The sequence below is a fragment of the Patella vulgata genome, chromosome 2 (assembly GCF_932274485.2).
Source record: "Patella vulgata chromosome 2, xgPatVulg1.2, whole genome shotgun sequence".
Lineage (NCBI taxonomy): Eukaryota > Metazoa > Mollusca > Gastropoda > Patellidae > Patella > Patella vulgata.
In genome coordinates this window covers 44,930,296-44,954,542 of record NC_065880.2, presented here as the reverse complement: position 1 = coordinate 44,954,542, position 24,247 = coordinate 44,930,296, and the positions used below count along the sequence as shown (strand labels likewise).

The 24,247-nt window shown below is 37.4% G+C and overlaps 1 protein-coding gene and 2 long non-coding RNA genes across 4 annotated transcripts; 2 read left to right on the top strand and 1 right to left on the bottom strand.

The window, feature by feature from the left end:
- The first annotated feature begins 2,403 nt into the window (after positions 1–2,403).
- LOC126809515 (RYamide receptor-like) lies at positions 2,404–7,830 on the top strand. The gene is made up of 3 exons (XM_056099133.1): positions 2,404–2,498; positions 2,829–2,878; positions 7,808–7,830. Exons 1-3 carry the CDS (start codon positions 2,404–2,406, stop codon positions 7,828–7,830), a joined length of 168 nt encoding a protein of 55 aa, XP_055955108.1.
- A 422-nt stretch (positions 7,831–8,252) lies between these two features.
- LOC126811581 (uncharacterized) lies at positions 8,253–16,365 on the bottom strand. The gene is made up of 3 exons (XR_007675652.2): positions 16,019–16,365; positions 11,913–11,980; positions 8,253–9,702 (listed from the first exon to the last, which is right to left on the bottom strand). It is a non-coding gene; the product is annotated as an uncharacterized LOC126811581 (long non-coding RNA).
- On the top strand, positions 12,567–14,990 carry LOC126811580 (uncharacterized). 2 transcript variants are annotated; one of them, XR_007675651.2, is made up of 3 exons: positions 12,567–13,001; positions 13,750–13,822; positions 14,058–14,990. It is a non-coding gene; the product is annotated as an uncharacterized LOC126811580 (long non-coding RNA). The 2 variants fall into 2 exon arrangements; XR_007675650.2 differs by having other exon boundaries at positions 12,573–13,031; positions 14,058–14,989.
- Positions 16,366–24,247: the final 7,882 nt, after the last annotated feature.

Genomic DNA, 24,247 nt, shown 5'->3' with positions numbered 1-24,247 from the left:
ACACCGTGGGTATTCTTCGGGGCCTCCGGTTTCCTCCCACAGCGAATTAATTAAATAAAATTGAAACATATGGTAGTTCCGAAATAAAACAGCTTGTGTCGAGTGGACGTTAAAAGCATCTCTCTCCCCCCCTCTCTCTCATTCCCCCCTCTCTCTCTCTCTCTCTCTCTCTCTATACGAATCGTCAGGCCATGTTAATGCGTTACTATGCTGTTCTCTAATACTTAAATTTTACTTATGTGTTTAACTGAGAGTTAGATCATTTTATATATATATATATGCGCATGATTATAAAGCCAATGTTTGGACTTCAAGACAGGATAATGCGTAATGACTTGATTGTTCTGGATATGATCCAGGCAGCTGTATTATGGACATTTTGGGGTTTGAGCAGTATGTCTCGAGCACAACTACCAATAAACTGTTACAGTAGTCCATATGTGATCCAGGACTGATTCGTTCGGATAACTGAATCAGATTTAACATTATTTATAATTTATACCCGTTGACGACGGTGCTCAGGATAGGGCATAAACCTGTTATGTGCAATTCCTGAGCCGACTGAAAAGGTCCAATAGATTTAGTGCTGTTTTTGCATAACCACTTTCCACAGAAGATCTGATGGCGTTTAAATCTCTTAATAGACATAAACGTGACCCGAAGGCTATTTATCGAAATGCATGATGGCAATAATATATTAACGATTTCTCAACATTTGTTTCTATGCAGGGTATCGTATGCTATTAGTTGCCGTACACTAGCATGTGTGAAAACATTTGCCCCCCACCCCACCCCAATTGGAAGACTGATACTGGTGATACCGTTGCGATAATTTCCAAATGATCCCAAGCAGTAGTGGTTGAAATGGTATCAAGTGTGGACCCTGTACCATAGCCCGAGTTTTTCGACCTCATCCTCACTACAGAGTTCAAAACTAAAAACTAATATCCAACCATTAAGTCGGTTACTAATAAAAGTCTAAGAAATTATTCGGCAACATACAAGGTTTAGGGTTATGACAGAAAGTCTCTCAGTACCAGTAAAATGCCAAGCTTTCATAGCCTCTAATGCTTTTCTAACACAGTTCCTTTCTACCTTACGAAATTGACGATGAACTTATCTAAGTTTGATGTATACTGGTAGTAATTCAAATCTGTGAGTCAAAACCAGTATTATGTTCACTTATATATATTTTAATGTGGTGTGTGGTTTATACACATCGGTGTTGTGGGATAAAACCCAAACCTGTTTTTTTTTATTATATCTGAAACGTCGTATAGGGTTAGTACTCTTTAATTTAATTTTAAAAAAGACATCTGAGATATTGAGTAAGGCTATTAATTAATTTAAAAGGGCGCATTAACGATTGTTAATATCGAGTCAAGTCTTGTTGTTTTCTCTATCGAAATGTATTTTAACTTTCATACTATAAATTATGCATATTTCATTCCCGCCCGCCTGTCCACATAGTTTTTGTGTTTTGTTCTTAGAATTTGCCGCGATAAATCGGCTGATCAAGAGGCAGAACATTATCGAAATTTTAGGGTGACCTTTTTGGTGAAGTTATTGCCCGGTCATAGAAACCTTGTAAACGCTTTTGTTTAAAATCTTGCTGACATTGTTGGGCTATATTTATGTGGAAATTAAGAGTCGCGCATCGTTTTTGCAGTGGTCAGAGTTATTAAATTCTACGCCAAAATTATCCCAAAAGCTGGTCGGGTTCTCGGATTTATGTAACGCCCCTTTTCAAGGCATATTAAAAAAAGTGCGACCACGTGGTAAATTCAGGGATGCAACACCTTTTGTGTCCAACATGCCTCAATTATCAGATCAAAATATTGATGAGGGTTTAACTGCCTGCCTACTGCACAATGAATTTAATAAAATATAGTACATAATAAACGCGTCTTATTGGCATTTTAGAGCATGCAGTAGGCGTACTCACACGTAACAGGATAAGGGTACAGCTCATCAAGATATCGAGGAATACCAATTCCCCAAATATACAGATCAATTAGCAAGAAATTATATATTTCTTTTACGTGTAGTTTAACATTAGTTATCAGTTATAATAATGCAGCGTGTTTCCTATTTGCCTCTCTTTCGTATATATGATCGTAATTTGTTTCATGATATTACTCTGTTCTATGGTACGGCTACATACCAATCAGTTGTCATCTGGAATCGATCGTTTAGAAGACTGACTGACGGAAGTGAATTTATCGAAGAAAGTTAAGAATGACAGTCATGAACTCTGGTGTGGCCACAAACTTTACAAATACAAGTGAAATATTTACTTTAAGTGTGTCGGAAACTCTTATGATATTTTTGTATGGTATTATATGTTTTGTTGCAGTAGTTAGAAATGGGTGTGTTTGTTATTTGGTATTCTCTAAGAGACACATGCGAACAGTTACTAACTTTTTTATTGCTAGTCTTGCAATCAGTGATATGCTTATGGCGATTGTGTGTATTCCATTTACATTTGTGGCAAGTATGTTAGGGCACTGGCCTTATGGGCATGCCTTTTGTCCAGCCTTAACATATATCCAAGCTGTGGTGGTATTTTTAAGTGCTTACACCATGTTAGCAATAAGCATCGAGAGATACATGGCCATAAATCATCCTTTTTTAAGAAGGTTATCAAAGAAGAAATCTGTGTGGGTCATATTCCTCTGTTGGATATTATCGTTTTTAACACCTCTCCCGACGGCAATTACATCACGAGTTATTCCATACACGGATGCTGAAGATAATAGCACCACACTTTATTGCTCGGAAGATTGGTCTGCAAATAGCGATAGATTTTCATATACACTAACAATAATGGTTTTTCAATATTTTATACCCTTGTTAGTATTGATATATACTTATTCTCGTATTGTACATATTGTTTGGCTTAAAGATGTCTCTAACTGTGACGATGCTACCGAAGGGGACCCGAGAAAAAAGGTATGTCCTAATGATGTTCTTCGATTTATTTATTTCTTTTTTTTCAGATACGTTTTCTCTAGGAAACAATGAGATAAATTACAAGTTTTCTTGCCAATAAAATGCACAAGGTTCCCTTTAGCTATTCCATTAAAGCGTCATGCTAGATTAAGTTTTTCGAAGAAGTTAACTCCTAATTACCTAAAGAAACGACACACAATTAACAGTCTTCACCTGAAGAAATATTTTTTCAGTCTACCAGATTAATTTCCCCGAAAGTAGCTAAGTCTTTAACTCCATATCATCAACAGTCTTCGACATTGAAACATGAATTATTTGTCAATCTAAAACAACATTGATGTTGTGATCTTACCGGAAAAAGATGGGCTTCTGATATCCAATATTTAAGACAAAATAACCATTGGTACACGAATCGTGTATCAGAATGCGTTTCCGTGCCATTTGTAACAAGGCCGGGGCTCGAAGAACGAGGCTAGACATATCTTACAAGTCATGTCAAACGATGACGCCATATTCTTATCTGGAGAGGATGCGCAATAAATACTAACGATGTAGACTGGAATAACCAGACGATAGAGATTGCCATTCGATTGAGACTTCTCGCGTATTTCTCCGAAAATAACTGATTTGAAATTATAGTAGGATCGCCTGCCCAACCTCCTGTGTTTTCTCAGGGTCCTTCGATTTCTTCCCACTGTTAAAAACCCATACGCGCAAACAAATTATTGAAATATAATTGAACTATGTGTTAGTCCCGAAATGACCTAGTTTGTCTCGAGTGGATGTTACATCCCCCCACATCCCTCTTCGTTGCGACCAGTTTGTGTCAATTGCTAGGTTTAAATATTAGCGAGTTAGCTCCTTTAAATGTTGTGTAATTGATTCACATTTGTCTAATGGTCTAATCATTGGAAACAATTGTTTTAATCAATGCATTCTGTTTTTTTGTGCGATTCTTTGATTTATTAAAACATCTTGTGATCAACGTAGAACCAATAAACTTGTGTCGCGGAAATATGATTAGGTTCCAATCAAAAATGCAATACTAATAAAGCATTTCATATGTCAGTCCTAGTATAAATTCTATTTCGCTTTATTAAATGGAAACTTAAACTTCGTTTGATAATAAATCATAGATGGGGTATAATTAGGTCGTCTGTACGACATCGCTAAACTTATCTAAAAGTATAATTTGCCATGTTCATATACAAGTTACCTAACAAGCCCAAGTTAAATTGAATACGTGAACTATGACAGGTTGTCAACTAATGAGCCTACCGTTGATATATTAGGGCGTGCATTACTCGCCAGTTTTCTGGAATACTACTTAGATAAAAGTACTAGATTTCGAACTGGGTGTATCGTTAGATACTGTGATGTTGGTAACAACAATATTTTTCCTAATCGTTTGAATATATATTTCCTAATGGTTTGGATATACTTTTAATTTATGGTCTTTAGGATCGCGACTGTCCAGGAAATTCAAGGTTAATTAATTAGAGGTCATAAGTTGTGTTGTGCGGAAAGCATATTGATATAGAACTCTTATCCCAAGTATTCAACATGACCTATTTTGGCCTATTAACAGAGAGTACTTATCACAATTATTACACATGGTCCAATATCAACTTCCTTTTTGGACTATTAACAGAGAGCACTTTTCACAATTATTCAACATGCACCAATATCAAATTCCTTTGTGGACTATTAACACAGATCATTTTTCACAATTATTTAACATGCCCCAATATACAGTTCATGTCGCAACTGTGTAGCACTACCGATGCCACATATTTTTGTTTTCACCTGATCTAAGGGTTGGTTTGACTCTGGACTAGCTACTGTTGTATCTTTCTTCTTAAGGACTTCACCATTGTGTTTTCTGACGATACCGAAATTAAATATGTAACAGGAACAACAATAGATTTTTTCTATACGTTTTATGTCACAACAGTTACTTCAAAAATTGTAATGTAGGCTATTGTAATAGCCTACATTACAATTTTTGAAATTAACATCTCTTTCTCTCAACCTGTAAACCGATACATATTGCCCCATTGCCCTGTCGATCCGATCTATTTATACTAATATTCTTCCTCATCAATGTACTGGTTGGACTAACATTACCTGGGGTCAAAAAGACACCGGGGTTATTTTTTTTTAATATTTATTTTTAAACAGATTTTAAGTATCAGGTCTTGACTGATTTAGCGTGAAGCCAACCAGCTTTTCAACCAATAGATCTGAGCCACCTGGGGACTCTCCCTCTCTATCTCCTGTCGATGTTTTAGAGAACGTAAATTTGTAGCCGAACTATTAAAATTGCAATGACCCCCCCCCCCTCCCCTCCCGAGGCAAAATTTATCTCATAGTACACGGAATGGTGTCTGTCCGTCATTATTAGCGAGAGAAAGAGAAATGGAGTTTAACGTCCACTCGACACAAACTAGGTCTTTTCGGAACTAACATATGGTTCAGTTTTATTTCAATAATTTGCTTGCGCGTAAATTGGATGACTCCAATTTGTGTATTCTTGTTGAATCGAACGGGTATAAACAGGCACATATATTCCTGGTCTACGGTGGCTGAGTGAGTAAGATGCTGGCTCCCTAGCCTGGACGTCACAGGGTTCGATCCCAGTGTTGACCGAGGAAGTTCATCCGGATTTTTCGGCGTGGTTTCCCACATGAAATGTTCTAAGTGATTAATATACAGTGACTAAAAACCTTATTATTTGTGCAAACCTGAATGAAATCTTGTTCCGATGTTCCAGTAATAGTGTTAGTTGTATGGGCTAAGCCCCGTCTTATGTTTGATGGATCTGTGGATAAAAACAACAGAGAGTCGATATTATTTATATATATTATGGGGAATTGGTGTTATATTACGGATTAGAATGGAAAAGTAAAAGGAAGGGAAAAGGATTCAAAACCAAACCAGTGACATTTTTAATTGGTTTCTTATCATAAAATGGGGAATTAGTGTTATATTACAAACTAGAATGGACATGCTATCAAACTGAACTACGATATTTTTGATTCTTAGAAATGTGCAAACGCCGAATAATGCAACCAGGTGAATAGGATTCGTCTATTTTTTATTTGGATGTAAACATTACAACTACGGGACATTCCACAACGAAACACAGAAATATTACGTGCCGATATAAGAAAAGCCGTCTAATTTGAATACCATTTAAAGACATGTCTTTTGTTTTGTATGAAAATAATAATTTCATTGATATTTTGTATTTGTTGTTTTGTTTAATTAAGACATATTTGACTATAAAACATTCATATATCCAATCATCCAACCCTGACAAAAATTCTACTTGTTGCAATTGAACTACAACTTTCAGATTTCCCGTTATTATAATTTCATCAGCGTAGGTTTATTAAAATACATCTTGACAATTGACAAAGTTTATTTTCTTCTTTCATTTGACCACACAGTTTAGTTGGACATGTTTAAGAGTACAGTATATGCAACACTTCGGAAAAATCTGCACATTCATGTTTAAGTTAAAAGAGTGTTGACACAATTATTGCCGAGTCGTAGACCTCTACAAATTCGAAGTGTTCAGCAAACGCTGGGTGCATTGCTCTGAATAGACCAGTACTGGAATTTCAATATTTAGGTGGATCAATTAGGACTCTATCCTGAATACAATATTATAAAAAAAAAACGATAAGCTGAATAGTAGAGAAATGAATACTGCAAAATTAATGTATAGACCTGAACCATTAAATCACCAAAGAAAAGAAATGGATGGACAAAGGTGGAAGTTGTTTCTAAATTGCAACAAGCAGTTTTATTTTAAGGAAATGATTTCTAGAGTATATTTGAATGAACGAAGACAAATAATTACAGACTAGGGATAATAAAACTTTACACCTTTAAATGCCATTTGGCTTCATTCATTCAAGTAAACTTGGCGAATGGTTTTAATGGCATTTAAAGGTGTAAAGTTCTATTGAGCATTATATAACCCTTGGTTTAGGTATCTATACATATGTTATATAGGGGTCGATCTATCTATTAAAGCCATTCACCAACACCTAGTGCACCAGAGCTCCAAAGCTATTGCTGAGTTTATCATAGATAAAGTAGCCTAGCCAGACTCCAAAAGACTCCTCAAACCCAGGACTACTAGATTCTGCAAAGATCCTCCAGTCCATAAGTAATTTTAAGGTTGTCTTTATTTTTATACCTTCACAAGGTATAAGCTGTTCTCATTTTTTTTCTTTTCTATCTACCTTATTTTTTTTTTATTTTGTTCTTCCATTTTTGTTTTGCTTCTTTTCTCTTTGATTCATTGTTAGGATACTATTTTTCCTTTTTTATATCAGATATAAGCTTATTTCCTTAATTCCTCCTATTTTATTTTCTACATTTTTAATCTACTTTATTAAGTTACCTTCCCCTCACCCTTTTTTACTTTTTGTTACTTGTTTTTTCATTCTCCCTATATACCAACTTCTTAACTCCATTTATTTATTTATTTTTATTTATTTTTCTTACTCATCCTTTCCTTATTTCCATTATTTTCCTTATCAGACTCTTCATTTATTTAACTATTCTACTTTTCTTTCTATCATCTAATAACCAAGAAGCTCAGTGTACAAGCCAATCAACTGATTGAACTCGTCACAAACCTCTTAAAACAACACCAACAAGCTAAATCTCTTTTATAAATACCAAACCTGATAACTATTAAGTAAACTCATACAAGCAATAGGAACCCATAGTTAATTAGTATTAATAACACTGATTGACTAGCGGCTTTTTTGTGGAAAGGGTTAACGACAGTTATACAAGCTTAAAACAACACTAACAATCTAAATTATTATTATAGTTACCAAGCCTCATAACTGTTAAGTAAACTCATACAAGCAATAGGAACCCATAGTTAATTAGTATTAATAACACTGATTGACTAGCGGCTCTTTGTGGAAAGGGTTAACAACAGTTATATCAGCTTACGCCATTAATTAACAACAGCATACAACCTTAATCAACACTGTTCAGTCCCTCCTTTTGTTTTCGATTTTACTTTTCGGCAGCATAAGAACGATGGCGACAGAGGCTAGCTCACCCATGTCAATGGCTGACGCTTTTAAAAGCAGCCCTGCACCAAAGTACTTTCCTGCGACAAAAAGGAGAGAACAACAGACCCACGTCGTACTTGTGAGGCCACTGGAAGGTAAGTCCTTCCAAGGAGCCAAACTTACGGCCGTGGGCAAGGAATTGAAGAGTAAGTGGGGTATTATCAACATACCCGACATAAAAATCAAATGGCCGACAGTAGCTAGACGTGTTTTTGTTAGAGGTCTACTTGTTCGTGAGAATTTTACATAACACATATCATGAAGCTGTCTAAATGATCCTACAGTCTACTACAATGAACTTAAAATAAGTAAGATACATAATCTCATCTTCTGTTGATGAATTAGGAATTACCTACAAATACTATAACCTAACATCATCAATCATACACTGGAGCAGCCATTTTTGTTTATGTTTGTTATTGTTTACACAAGGCATCGGCGTTTATAAACCTTATAACTGTGTAACCCGGTATATGAACAGGTCAATAAACTAAAGTTTTTTCCAGTATGTAACGTTTATTTAACAGCAAATATATAAAGCATAAAATCCATGTCTACCCCGAGGCGGGACAATGTCAGTAGGAAACGAAAACAAACAGGTTCTCCACTCCAAATCCAGACAGAACTCCTATTGTCATCTGGTATACTGGACAGCAACCTGAAAAAAAGCAAAACACAACCACAGCAAAGCCAAATTACAAGTTTCATGTCCTCCACTACCCTGCCCTCAGCTGATCCAGACAATAACACCAGCCTAGAATATCAAAATAATACAATAAGTGCCTGTTCAACACCCATGACTGACACCACAGACATACCCACCCCATCCCCACCAAGCCCACTGGCAGACAATGTATTCATGAATACAGTTAATGCTCTTACTCTTGAATTGGTAAGAGCTTTCCAGAATCCAGAAGTGCAAAATGCCTTCAGACCCATGGTGGAACTTATTCTGCAAGAAGAAATAATCAAACACACCACCCCACTTAAAAAAGAAATATCAGAATTAAAACTTGAATTGGCATCAGTTTCCCTTGAGCTGAATGGTATCATACAAGACCGCTGCGATGATCTCGAACAATATGGCAGGCGCAATTGTATCCGCATCAGTGGTATTAAAGAAACTGCAGATGAAATTGTTGAAAATGAAGCCTTGACTGTATTAAGGAAGATAATACCAAACATTTCAACACATGACATCGAAAATAGCCACCGTGTTGGAAAAGCCCACAAGGGACAACCTAAACGTATTATAGTAAGACTATCTAGCTACAAGACCAAGGTTGCTATAATGAGGGGCAAAAAGGATGTAAACGGGGTAAAAAATGATATATTCATTAATGAAGATTTAACAAGGTACAGAGCTTTTGTTTTCAACATAGCACGGATATCTTACAAGGCAAATCACATCAACTCTTGTTGGACCAGAGATGGTAAAATCTTTATTCGAATCAGAAAACCTGATGGTTCTGATGGACAAACTAAACGAATATTCAGTGTAACTGAGATTCCTGGTTATAAACCAACTCCAGAGGAACTTCTTCAGTTTAACATATCAAATGGTATTACCACTGACCCACCTGAAGATATGGCTCAATAAACTTCCACAACAGTAACTGTACCAGTGTCTTTACAAATTTTCCTACAAAATAGATTATTTCATATATAAATCATCCCTAAAATAAATAAAAAAATAAATAAAAATACTAATATCCAATTAAGCCTGTCTAACAAATTGCAAATGTAAATCAAAATAAATTATAAACATCTTGAAACTAAAAAATGCCCTGACCATGAAAAGCCCAAAATAGGTTAATGTATGAAACACTGCATAAACTAGGTGTCTTCTATCTAATGTCGAAAGCCCCATGGTGCCTTAGACTGAATTCTACTTCGCATAGCTAAAATAAGTCCATGCAAGATAGCCCTATTTTGATGATACATAGTCATAAAACCCTTAACCTACTAACTGTTGCAAATGCACATAAGTTTTAGGAAATCTAATAGTTTAAGCTGTTGTACATGAAACAGCTCAGAATAATCCTGTCTAACAAGTTGATAGAAAACAGCCTCTAATAATTATAGAATTTATTGCATATGTATATCAACCTTGAAATCTTAAGAGCTCAAGCTTTGACTAGTACCCACTACTTATCTATGTGCTAATTCCTGAAGGAAAATGTATCATATATGTCACCACAAAATAATGTTTCCATTTTATTTGGAGGAGCTAAACTTGTTTGACTTGTATTACTATTACAATGAAGTATAGCCTTTGACCAACAATGTTAGGCCAGCAGGAAATAAATGACAATGTCTTAACAATGATAAACAGGTTTTTCAAAACCACCATTCTAGCCAATGCTTAAAATAATTGTAACACAGGTCAAAGAGTATCTAGCCCTACAAAAATAAAATTGCTGTATATCATATGCAATGTGTTTCTATCTGTATTTAATCTTTCACCTTCGGCCAGATAAAACCGCAGCGATTAAGAGATGCTGACATCTTCAGCCTGTTAAATAAAATGCAAATTAAGCCTCATACTATAATCTCCATGCACAGCGCCCTAAATCAGCGATTGACCAGTACTACTATATTAACAAGCCAGAAATGCCAAAATTGTCTTTGACATCTGGTCAAAGGTAGAAATGTGCTGTAATATTACCCTTGACTCCCCACAACATCAATTTGAAATAAGTCTTTGCAAGACAATCGAACTTTGTTGTCACAAATCAACCCCTAATCATACAAACTGTTGAATATGTAGATTAAGTTAGAAATTTGAACTGTTTAAATACATGCAATACTATTGAATAATACCCAATACTTATCTCTATAATGTATTATACTGACTAAAGGAACTAAAGTTCTTTGACTTGGGTGACAATTAAGTAGATATTAGTATATTGTTGTTAGATGAATAGGGAATATTCCCTGTGCAGCCTGTCATACAACAAACAAATGAATATCTGAAATCAAATTTTACCAAATGATCTTACTTTTTACCCGGTTCAAAGGACATCTTTAGCCCTCATATTTGCCTACGAACTGTAATTGATTTCCAACTTCATACTGATTCATGTAAATCCATGGCAATACCAAAGAGACACTAACATTTTCAACCTAAAAAACAAAATCCAAAATAAGCATCAATGTAAGATATACTTGCTTAGTACCTTGAGTTGGCTCATGTGTAGCTCGTTAACATTATTTATCCAACAAAGCCTTTCGAAATCTTTTGAACTACGCCTTACTATGAAATAAGTGATAATGTCTCTAAGTGATAATGTCAAATTGATATTTTATATGTTGAAGCTTATTCTCTAAAACCAAGAATCAATCCAAAAGTCCACTTTTTGCTACAAAAATGAAGTATTAAAGTGCTCTTATTATTACCCTCAAATCCCCTTAACTTAAAGTTGAAATAAGTCTATGCAAGACAATCAAACTTTGTTGCCACAAACCAACCCCTAATCATACCAACTGCTGAATATGTAGATTAAGTTAGAAATTTGAACTTTTTAAGCTTGTATTGAATAACATCCATTATTTATCTCTCTATATATGCAATTTTGTGAAGGAAGATGTCCCATATATGTCACCAGTAAATAATGTATTATACAGACTAAAGGAACTAAAGTTCTTTGACTTGGGTGACAATTAAGTAGATATTAGTGTATTGTTGTTAGATGAATAGGAAATATTCTCTGTGCAGCCTGTCACATAACCAACAAACAAACCAATATCTGAAATCAAATGTTACAAAAGGATCTTACTTCTCACCCAGTTCGAAGGATTTTTAGCCCTCACAAATACATATGCTATGTAATTTGTAAATGTGTCTCCTACCTGTACTTTAGACTTCCTTCCTCCACTGATAAATCCATAGGGACTAAAGATGCATTAACATTTTCAACCTACAAAATAAAATCCAAATTCAAGTTAAAGTTATAACATAATTAAAGCCTTTCGAAATCATTCTTATTACACCCTACTAAGAAATAAATCTTAATGACTGTCAGTCTCTATGGATCCATCTGCCAACAGTTTATTAGAATACTAGTTTATTTAATTTTTTTTAATTTTTGCTCATATTTTATATTGTTCATATTGCTATCAAACTTAAAATGGGCAAAATTCCTGTTTTATCACATATTAACTACAGTATGCCAATCCTTACATTGAAACTGAGAGTTTATTCTAAAAGTTCATTTTAGTATGAAAATGTTCATCTTAAAAAGAACAGTATAATCCAATATTACACACCTAATTCTCCCACCCTACACACATATACATACATATATATATATATATATATATATATATACCAAAAGGCTCACAACAATTGGCCTATGTCACGCTGGTCCTAAATTCATTTATATGGACTAAGACTAGTAATTATTTCCCCTTATTTCATGATGGACGAATGTAGTGCGAGTTATAAATAGACAATTTTTCCCTTAATTTTTTTCTCCCCTCTTCCTGCATTTTTGGGTTGACTTTTTGGTCTAGAATTGGAGAAAAGGGATCAAATTTGCAATTTCATAGCAGTTTTGGGTAATACTGATGATATTACAGCGGAGGGATAGGGGGTGTAAAGTGTCTTTCTGCAGAGCAGTCATTGTGTCGGAAGTGAGATTTTCACCCCAGTCAACTTCAAATCCGTGTAGCAAAAAATCTAAATGGTCAACCCCCTACAAAATTATGATGAGGAGATTGCCAAATGTTGTCCCCATTGTGCCTATAAAGATTGGAACCAACGGAATGTTGAGAAAAAAGCTACAGCCTGTGATGTTACAGCCATTTAACATTGAAGTCAATGGGCAAATAATTGCTAGTCTGAGTCCTGATGAGATAAAGAAACATGGCCGACTCGGGATGTTGATATTTTTTCAAGGGCTTATTTCCTGAAGTTTTGAATGGAAAGTGTCAGAAATAGTAAGAATACTGCTTTTTTATTGCCCAGCAGTAAGTTTTTTGACTATTTGGTATCAAAATAGCCATGATTGGGGGTATCCGTTGGTTGAGTGTGAATTTTGGGTTGTAAATGTGTAACATTTTCTTCACAATGATATCAAAACATGGTTAGGTCTAAATATTAAGGCCAACTCAACTCCAGATTTGGTCTAAAGTCACGAGATGTAAACAAGGCTGACCCTAACCCTAACCCAAGACCCAGTCCTTACCCTAACCCTAACCCACAATCTTGTCAAAAAGCATGTAGCCTAGGCCTAAGCCAAGACCTAGTTCTGACCCTAGCCCAAACCCACAATTGTGTAAAAAAATCATGTGCCCTAACCCTATTTACATGTTGTGACCTTGAACCAAGTCTGCAGTTGGCCTTAACATTTAGACCTAACATGTTTTTGACATCATACAATGAAATGTTAACATGTACACTCCAAAATTCACACCTGTGTGACTTTTGACCAAACATGCAGTTGGCCTTAATATTTAGACCGAACCTCAAAACATGGCATCTACCTTTGAGATTGGCTTAGACTTATGTGACACTCAAGGTTTACTTTTTTACTGATTGTTAACTGGTTTCTTTTTGGAGGGCCAGTGACGGGCTGTTCGCGAGAAATAAAGAGGTTTATTTCTATTTCCAGTTGAAACCATATTTTTTTCTTATTTTCTCACTGTTTTTTATTGCATATTTATCCCCAGCCTCCTATCATTTCAGGTGCCAGGGCAATGTTTCATAGAGTGGAATGATTGACCTCAACACAAGTATTAAAAAAAAAGAAGCAAAACAGGTGAGATAAATGTGCATTTCATACACTTTAAGAAGTAAATCCAACCTCATCCCCACTTCTGCTCACTAATAGTAATGGGCTGGAAATTTGGTACTGCACAGGCCTGTCTTCTCCCCTTGACATTTAACTGAATGACAGAATTCCACATTTTGACCATTTTCTGGATGTCAATGACCATTTCCCTGGATAGTATTCGCCCCAGAATTCTCATTCTCATCCAAATTTAACATTTCAGGTCTACATCTCAAAACCTGATCTCTTCCTGGACTGGCTTTAGGAGAACGATGATGCATATCAATTTCATCCCTGATCTCTATGACACCTGTGGTGGAAGTGGAGGGCAAATCGTAATCAGTTTGGGACCTCTGTAAACTTTGCTTTTTGGTGATGACTTAATTTCCGAGCTTGAAAAGGACGCTTGTGTGTTTATCATGGCCTCTCATATTGGAAGATAACATTAATGGCTTGTGTGTTGATCGACGGTTGTGCATATCTCTTGGTCAGGAAAGTTGTAGGCACCATCGCCATTGTAAATCATTTGACAGGCTCGAGTGAACGGGGCGACCTATGATTGGTCAGCAATGTATCAGATTCCATACCGGGGGGTGGGGATGAAAAAACTGTTGTAGTGTTACATAATCAGATTATTTCAACTTACTTATCCTGTGGAAATACAGCTATATAGGAGATATTTTGAAATTCATAGGCACTGCATGTTTCAACATTTTAGATTTGACCACAATTTGGCACTTAAAACTATGTTAACAGAGAAAAACTGTGTGGTTTTCGATGAAAGTGTTAAAAGTCTAATATTGCATCATGATTACTGTTTTAAAGTATTTTCGTGTTTGATTTATATTGAATTCATCTCATCTTTTTGAAGAATGCATTTATGTTCAAAAATAAAAATGTTCTGTGGAATTCAAAATTCATGTGCTTTTAAATTATCAGATTCCAAACTGGGGGGTAGGGATGAAAAAGCTGTTGTAGTGTTACATAATCAGATTATTTCAACTTACTTATCCTATGGAAATACAGCTATATAGGAGATATTTTAAAATTGATAGGCACTGCATGTTTCAACATTTTAGATTTGACCACAATTTGGCACTTGAAACTACGTTAACAGAGAAAAACTGTGTGGTTTTCGATGAAAGTGTTAAAAAGTCTAATATTGCATCATGATTACTGTTTTAAAGTATTTTCGTGTTTGATTTATATTGAATTTATCTCATCTTTTTACAGAATGCATTTATGTTCAAAAATAAAAATGTTCTGTTTAATTCAAAATTCATGTGCTTTTAAATTTCTGTCTGAAATTCCGCAGTTTTCTGATGCATTATAGTGTTTGCAGAATGCCGCACAGCTCATCTGAAAATGCATAGATTTTCATATTCTTTGGTCAGGGAATTGCATATATGTTTGTTTATTAGATAACAACAGATTTGTTTAAACTGCAGAAACATGTGAGGTATATAGGACTAAGACTAGTAATTATTTCCCCTTATTTCATGATGGACGAATGTAGTGCGAGTTATAAATAGACAATTTTTCCCTTAATTTTTTTCTCCCCTCTTCCTGCATTTTTGGGTTGACTTTTTGGTCTAGAATTGGAGAAAAGGGATCAAATTTGCAATTTCATAGCAGTTTTGGGTAATACTGATGATATTACAGCGGAGGGATAGGGGGTGTAAAGTGTCTTTCTGCAGAGCAGTCATTGTGTCGGAAGTGAGATTTTCACCCCAGTCAACTTCAAATCCGTGTAGCAAAAAATCTAAATGGTCAACCCCCTACAAAATTATGATGAGGAGATTGCCAAATGTTGTCCCCATTGTGCCTATAAAGATTGGAACCAACGGAATGTTGAGAAAAAAGCTACAGCCTGTGATGTTACAGCCATTTAACATTGAAGTCAATGGGCAAATAATTGCTAGTCTGAGTCCATATAAATAAAAATTTCTAAATTTAAATTGCCGATAGACGGCAATGCACCCAAAATAATAAGATCTATTCCTACGTTTTTCTCATTCATCATAATCCCATACTCATAGGCTATTCTGTTTCCAAAGTAAGTACTATTAAAGTAGGGCATTGAACATGAAATAACAAGAGGTAAGTAAAATATGCACACATGAAAGAGCTATAACTCCATCTGTCATACACAAAACATTAGATTAGAAACAGTTATTTACTCACTCCAGAACAGTAAACCATGTCCCCTTTCAAACAATGTTGACCCAGATTAACCACGTGGGTGGCATACTGCCAATTTCATGCAGGATACTGATCAAGTAGACTTGTTTATCCAGACGCATAACCATCTTCCGTAAGACTTCTCACTGAACAATGTAGAAACCTGAACCATTCACCCTTTCTATTCGCAGCCATGTATATATACCCGTACATGTACATATGTTGTATTGTTTTACACCTTTATTTACGACTTGTATTTACGTTTATTCGATCTTATCAATTATATATTTAAACATATTAGTTTGATACATAAAGTACTTTCTGAACTGAAGAAAACTGTCAATTCCCTATATACCATACCCTTGGAAACAACTGCATTTACGACAAGCAACCAACACCACGTACGTTTAAACAAACAACCTGCAATACTGTCAAATCTCAGGACTATCTTTTGAAGACCCATCATCCGAATCACTATATAAGCATAAGTTGAATAATTTTCCTAATAGGAAGCTTACACATGTAACACTTAGTGCAAATGCTTTGCTCTCAATTACCCTTATAATATATACGTTGTTACTATTGTCAGGAGACATCGAACTAAATCCAGGACCCGCCTCATTAATACATAATCAACTTTCAATTGTTCATCTGAATGTAAGGAGTTTCAAAAACAAAATTGACTTAATAGCTGTAGAACTAAGACATTTTGACATCATAACAATTAGTGAAACCTGGCTCGATAGAAATACCACATCTGAATCAATTTCTTTACCTTCTTACTACCCACCTATTAGGAAAGACAGAAATAATCATGGGGGAGGACTTATTATTTACGTTCGTAATTCCATATCGTTCAAACGCAGGGCTGATCTAGAAAACAGTGAAATAGAGTCTATATGGATAGAAGCAAATTGTAACAACCACAAATTTTTACTTGGCAATTATTATAGACCACCCTCATCAACTTCTAGTACAAACCAACAAATATTTAACTCTCTTCAAAATGCTATAACCGACCCCTTGGACAAATGCATAATTTTAGGTGACTTCAATATTGATATGTTAAAAAAATCTAAAAGTTTTATTCACGATGCTATAAATATATTCGACCTTACCCAGCTGATAAATAAACCTACCCATTATTCCAGCAAAAACCACACTTCTTTAATAGACTTGATATTAACCAGCCCTACATTACGAACAACTGAAAATGGTGTACTTGACAACTCCTGTAGTGACCACTGTCCGGTATATTGCAAATTGGCATTTAACGTACAAAAACAACACAGCTTCAAGCGAACGGTATGGAATTATGAAAACGCAGACCTTGGGGGCATAAAAAGGGACGTTATAGCTACTAAATGGTACAATCTTATCAATAGCTCAAATGTAGAAGCATCGTGTGTTCAATTTACAAGCTCATTGATCAATATAGCAAAAGAAAATATACCATGCAAAATAGTGACTATTAGGCAACATGACAAACCCTGGATGAATGGCGCAATAAGACGTATGAAAAAGAAAAAAAATAGATTACACAAAAAAGCGGTAAATAGGAATTCAGACTCTGATTGGCAAAATTTCAGGAAAATTAGAAATGACTACATAGACTTAATTAGAAAAAGCAAAAATGATTACTTTGACAAAATAGACAAACAAATTAGTGACACAGAAAACTTTGGAACAAAAACCTGGTGGAAACTTATAAATTCATATACTAAAACACACGCTGCTTCTACAAACGAACCTCCGCCCTTAACAGTTAACGGTAACACTGTGTTTACTCAATCCGAAAAAGCAAATGCTTTAAACTCATTCTTTATCAAACAATCACAACTAGATAGCACTAATAAATCTCTACCACTGCTTGTTATGAACCCTAACAGCATCGATAAGATTGTACCAAATCCAGAGGAAGTTAAAGACATAATAGACAGCCTAGATATTACAAAAGCCTCAGGACCCGACGAAATAAACGCGAGAATTCTAAAATACATCTCAAAAGAAATCAGTCATCCACTTTGCCAACTTTTTAAACTATCATTAGATCTACACATTGTACCAAACATTTGGAAATTTGCAAACGTGGTCGCTATATTCAAAAAAGGCTCTCCAAACGATTGTAGTAATTATAGACCAATCTCCCTCTTAAGTATAATAGTCAAAATTTTTGAAAAAATCATCCACAAACATGTCTTTAACTTCCTTAGAGATAACTCAATACTAACACCTGTCCAGAGTGGCTTTCTTCCAGGTGATTCTACCATATTTCAACTAATCGACCTAACACACTTCTTCTGTCGAGCCATTGACCAACATCAATATACTAGAATAGTCTTCTGTGACATCAGCAAGGCCTTTGACAGGGTTTGGCATGCCGGACTCTGTCACAAGCTGGATGCTGCGGGGGTTCGAGGAGATCTACTGCTCTGGTTCGTAGATTATTTAAAAAATAGACAACAATGTGTAACCATCAGTGGCACCTCCTCGGACCCCAGAAGCATCCCTGCTGGTGTTCCACAGGGATCTGTACTAGGCCCTCTTTTATTCTTAATATACATAAATGATATTGTGAACAATATAAATTCAAACATTAGATTATTTGCTGACGATACCTCTTTATACTTAAAAATTGAAGACCCAGAGGCAAGTGCTGCTACCATTAACGATGACTTAAATCGAATCAGAAATTGGGCTGAGACATGGCTGGTAACTTTTAACCCCCTAAAAACAGAGACACTGACTATTACTACTAAACCCCACATAGTTAACCCACCATTATTTATGAACCAGGTACAAATCAAAGAAGTAAGTGAACATAAACATCTAGGTCTAATCTTTCAAACTAACTGCAAATGGAATAATCATATAGATAGCATTGTAAGCAAAGTATCCAAACTAGTAAATTGCCTTCGTTCTCTAAAATATCGATTAAATAGAAAATCTTTAAACATAATATACTCTTCTAATATCCTTCCACACTTTGATTATGCCGACATTATCTGGGATGGGTGCAGTGATTATTTAGCTAACAAACTAGAATCATCCCTACAATTAGATGCACTGCGCACTATTTGTGGGGCGGTAAGAGGTACTAGCCATGCCTTACTCTATAAAGAGACTGGGTTTGTTCCACTCTCGGAAAGACGTCGACGTCATAAATTAAAATTAATGTACAAAATTACTAACAACCTCGTTCCATCATATCTCTCTGACCTATTAGAACTGTCCTCTACCCCTATCAATTATACCCTTAGAAACAAAGATAAACTAAAGGAAACCAGATGCAGAACCGAAATTTTCTCAGAGTCCTTCATCCCTTCCAGTATACGAGAATGGAACAAACTTAACGTTGAAATTAGAAACTCTCGATCCCTTGCTATCTTTGGAAATTCACTAAATAAATTAGACACCATCGTGCCATCATATTACTATACTGGGATACGAAAATTACAAATAATCCACTGTAAACTAAGATTATGCTGCTCGAACCTACAAGGCCATAAATTCCTCAGACACGCCGATGATAGCCCTGCTTGCCTCTGTGGTCACAAATTCGAAGATACCGAACACTATTTACTCGTATGCCACTTATATTCAGATGCAAGAAAACGGACAATCCATAACCTTCAACATAATCATAAAACAATCAGTTGTCTGTTGTATGGGTCAACAAAACTTAGTCCAGAGATAAACACACTTATTTTCCAAGAAGTCCAACAATTTATTTCCTTATCAAAAAGATTTAAATCTCCATAAACAACTCTTAAGTCATTCCAAGCCCTGCACTCTGTATAATCATCTAAGTCTCTATATTATCCATGATGTATCATATATGCTCTATAATTATGTAATTATGTATGTATGTATGTATGTAAATATTTATAATGTGTACATGTACCTAAATCAGAGAGAGGGGTTACACATAGGCATAGCCTGTTCCCCAATCCAAATTCAGATTTAATGAATAAAAATATTGTTTAAAAAAAAAAAAAAGATCACAGTGCCGGGACATATTAGACTTGCCCTAAAAAGTAGGTCTGACATGGACCTAGCGCTGGCCCAGAACCTACTTCTCGGTATGACCGTGACGGTGTCCGAACCGTCCACCTTGTCAATAGACAAGGTGGTTGTTCATGGGATACCGGCCGAATATACCGGGGACGAAATTCTGGAGGATCTAATAGAGAGGGGGTACCAAGCAACCGAGGTATATCGGTTTAAAGTGGCCGAGGGGAAGGACCAGGGAAGCGTCGCCCTAACCTTCAAGAAAGGTACAGCGCCCGAGGCACTTAAAATCGTCTACCTCAACCGACGTACTCACCCCTATGTACAGAGGGTAAGGCAGTGCGCCAACTGTCAGAAGCTTGGGCACACAGTCAAGTACTGCAAAGGAAAGATTGTGTGCGCCCAGTGTGGGGGGGGGGGGTCATGCGGCGACCGACTGCAGGGCGGAACATTCAAAAAAAATGTTCGAACTGTAAAGGCGGTCACGCAGCGAACTCTCCTGAATGCCCGAAAATCCAGAACACCAAGGAAACTCTAAAGATCCAGGTAAAAGAGAAAGTAAGTTTCAATGAAGCCTCATTGATGCTGAAAAAGAAGGAAGGGAGGACAAAAGATGTCAGGAATAGGGCTCCGGTTGCAAAACCAATTCCGGGGCCGATTCCATCGACATCCCAAACAACGCCGAAAAAACCCACCACGGCACCCAACCAAAAAGACAAACCAACACCAAAGAATAAGACCAAATCCAAGAAGGAAGAGGAACCGAAAACGAATGTTCATGAATCACACTTCATTCCTAAATTTAAAACGGAAAGTGGCTTCATGAACTTCATGATCGAGTTCCTCCGGGTGGCCGTGTCCAATGAGGACCAAACTACCAAGATGACAAACCTACTCGGCAAAATAAGGACACACATGGTCAACCCCGATGTCCTGTGTGTCATGATTAATTCAATCAACACGGTAAAAAAAATATCAAGAGAAGAAGAAACCACAAAAGGCGATCAAACGGGAAACCTCGCACTCCGTAGAAGGATATCTCATGTTCGTCACTACAGCACTGGCGATATGCCCAGTTGCTTGCCGGTTTTAACACCAAAGACGAACACTAATGAGGTACCTCCTATGGAATGTGAAACGCCAATTGACCAATAAATAGACAAGACAGAGAGGCATCCATCCGGACAGTCATCATGGCGGGCCAGGTAAAAGTTCTACAACTAAACGTTAATGGACTGGCCCCCAGATGTGCTGAGCTGAGAAAATACATCACCCGCAACCCCAAAGATGTAATATGCCTCCAAGAAACCAAGCTACTACCAACCAAGAACGACATCTACTTGCCCGGATACACTTGTCAGAGAAGGGACAGACCGGGCAGCACGACACGTGGCGGTGGTCTTGCCATCTACGTCAGTGATAACTTAAATTATATTTCTGTTTCGCTGGACGTAGAGGACCCTCTAGAAGCAATGAGCATATCCATCACATTGAGCAATAATACAAAATTGACAATAGTGAATGTCTATGTACCCCCAGATGTCACGAGAAAACCAGTCGACTTCTAGTCACTTCTCGACCAGCTTCCGCAGGGCGAATTTGTGTTTTGCGGGGATTTCAACGCAAAACATGTCCTGTGGGGGTCACCGAGGAATGACTGTCGGGGGATTAGCCTATGCTCAATAATAGAAGAGAACGACCTATGCGTACTGAACGACGAGAGCCCTACTTTTTTTGGAGGAAATGCCTCACCTTCACATCTGGATCTCACACTTGGTATGGCAAACCGCTGCGACTGGCAAATACACGAAGATGAAACACTTGGCAGCGACCATCTACTGATAGAACTCTGCATCCAATGTGAAACAACCAGGGAAGTCTATAACGGGAAACCCAATTGGAAAATAAAAGAGGCTGATTGGGCTAACTTCCGTGTAGACTGCCTTGGGTGGAAAGAAGAAGACATCATCGATGCCAACATCGACGTGTACGCAGCCAACATCACGAGTGCTATTATAGGTGCCGCAGACGACTCCATTCCCAAGACTTCTGGAGGGCAATCAAGGATTAGAAAACCTTGGTGGTCACCAGAATGTCAGAAGGCGGTTAACGAAAGAAAGAAGGCACGACGCCTACGGAAACGCCACTACAATGAAGTCAATCACCAAAACTACCTGAAGTTGAAATACGCCGCAAGAGACACCATCCGGAAGGCTCAAAGCGGACACTGGGTGACATTCTGTAATGCGTTGAATCAAAACACGCAAACAGGTGCCGTCTGGAAGAAGCTGAACGCCATGAACGGGAAGCGCAGATCATTCAACATACCAAACCTAAAGAATGGAGATGAGTACGTTACCAACGGCAATGAAAAGACAGATCTACTTGCAAAAGCTTTCGCTGACGCAAGCAGGGACGAAAACCAATCACCAGAGTTTCCGAAGAGAAAGGAAATCTTTTACTCACAGCACCCTTCATTAGAAATTGAACCTAATGCAGGGGCTAAACCAATCAATCTATTCTTCTCTGAGGAGGAGTTAAATAAGGCTCTTTCCCTCAAGAAGGATAGTGCGGCTGGTGAGGACAAAGTAAAGTACTCGATGCTCAAACATCTGCCTAGAAATGCCAAAAGGATACTACTAAACGTCTTCAACACATCCTGGCTGGCAGGAGAGGTACCTAAAGAATGGCGGAAAGCCAACGTCATCCCTCTTCCAAAACCAGGTAAAGAGAGAACAAAGGCAGAGTCCTATCGACCAGTAAGTTTAACATCCACACTGTGCAAAACCTTGGAAACAATGGTTAACATACGACTACAGTTCTATCTGGAGAGCAACCGACTGATCGACGAAAATCAGAGCGGGTTCAGGAAAGGGCGTTCAACAACGGACCACTTGGTGAGACTACAGCAAGTCATGTTGCAGGCACTCCTCTCTGGGAACCTGTTATGTGTCGTGTTCGTAGATTTAACTAAGGCTTTCGATTTAGTCTGGCTAGACGGGCTGCTCTTCAAATTAGGACGTATTGGTATAGCGGGCATAATGTTTCGGTGGATCAAAAGCTTTCTGTGCGATAGAAAGATACAGGTGAATGTTGGCAGATTCCTGAGTGCCGAGCAAACATTAGAAAATGGTACGCCTCAGGGATCGGTTCTCAGTCCCACTCTCTTCAATATCATGATCAACGACATACAGAAATCGTCCTACCTCGACGCCAAAACTGAGTTAGCTAAATTTGCTGATGACAGTACCATATGGAGGAAAGGGAGGAACTTCTGTGAACTACAAAAGAAAATGCAGAAGGCCTTAGACAAATTCATGGCATGGGCAAACGATTGGGGATTCAAAGTCTCGGAGAAGAAAACAGTCGGCATGCTTGAAAGCAGGGATAGAGGGATAAGCAGAATGACTCTGTGTATGAACGGGAAAACCATCGAGTTTAAAGACCAAACCAAGTTCCTTGGCGTAATCTTTGACCGAAGGCTGACATGGAAACCGCACATCGACGAGACTGTAGATAGATGCACCAAAATCCTAAACTTAATGAGGAAAATAACGGGCAGCACTTGGGGGGCCAACAGAGTCACACTAATGATGGTGTATCGTGCTCTAATACGATCTGTATTAGACTACGGCTCTCTTGCCTTCATGAACTGCGCGCCATTACTCTTAAGGAAGCTTGACACCATCCAATACAAAGCTCTGTGTATTGCGACTGGCGTAGGGCAAGGGACTGGGAGAGAGGCACTACTGCAGGAAGTCGGGGAGTTGCCCCTATCCCTAAGAAGAAAAGAACTAGCGACATGGTACTGGGCTAAGATCTCGCAACTGGGCGAAAGATCCCCAACCTTTGTCAGTCTAAAAAATACAAGATATGTGAGAGATCCTAGAAAGAAAGCTTCGGCCAGGGTATCAGGGAAACAATCAAGGAACTGCGACTGGCGGAGCTCGTGATAAATGAACACGACCCCCCAGTGATCGCCCCTTGGACGCTCCCTATACCGCCGGTTAATCTAGATCTACTACAGAAAACCGACAAGAAAAACAACCCCACTGCTGCACGTGCTTTCTCTCTAGAATTCCTGGAAGACAACTGGCCGTCTGATGACTGGGACCATGTGTACACGGATGGCTCACGCAATCCTGAAAGGGGCACCAGCTCGTTTGGAATATACCTGCCAAACGGGGAACAGGGAATAAGCAGGAAACTGCCCAATAACTG

Excerpts from the sequence above, each read along its gene's own strand:
- LOC126809515 (XM_056099133.1), top strand. The coding sequence starts at position 2,404 with ATGCGAACAGTTACTAACTTTTTTATTGCTAGTCTTGCAATCAGTGAT. Across the intron at positions 2,499-2,828 it reads TTTACATTTGTGGCAAGTAT|GGTTTTTCAATATTTTATAC; the intron begins GTTAGGGCACTG and ends ACTAACAATAAT. Across the intron at positions 2,879-7,807 it reads ATTGATATATACTTATTCTC|TTACCAAGCCTCATAACTGT; the intron begins GTATTGTACATA and ends TTATTATTATAG.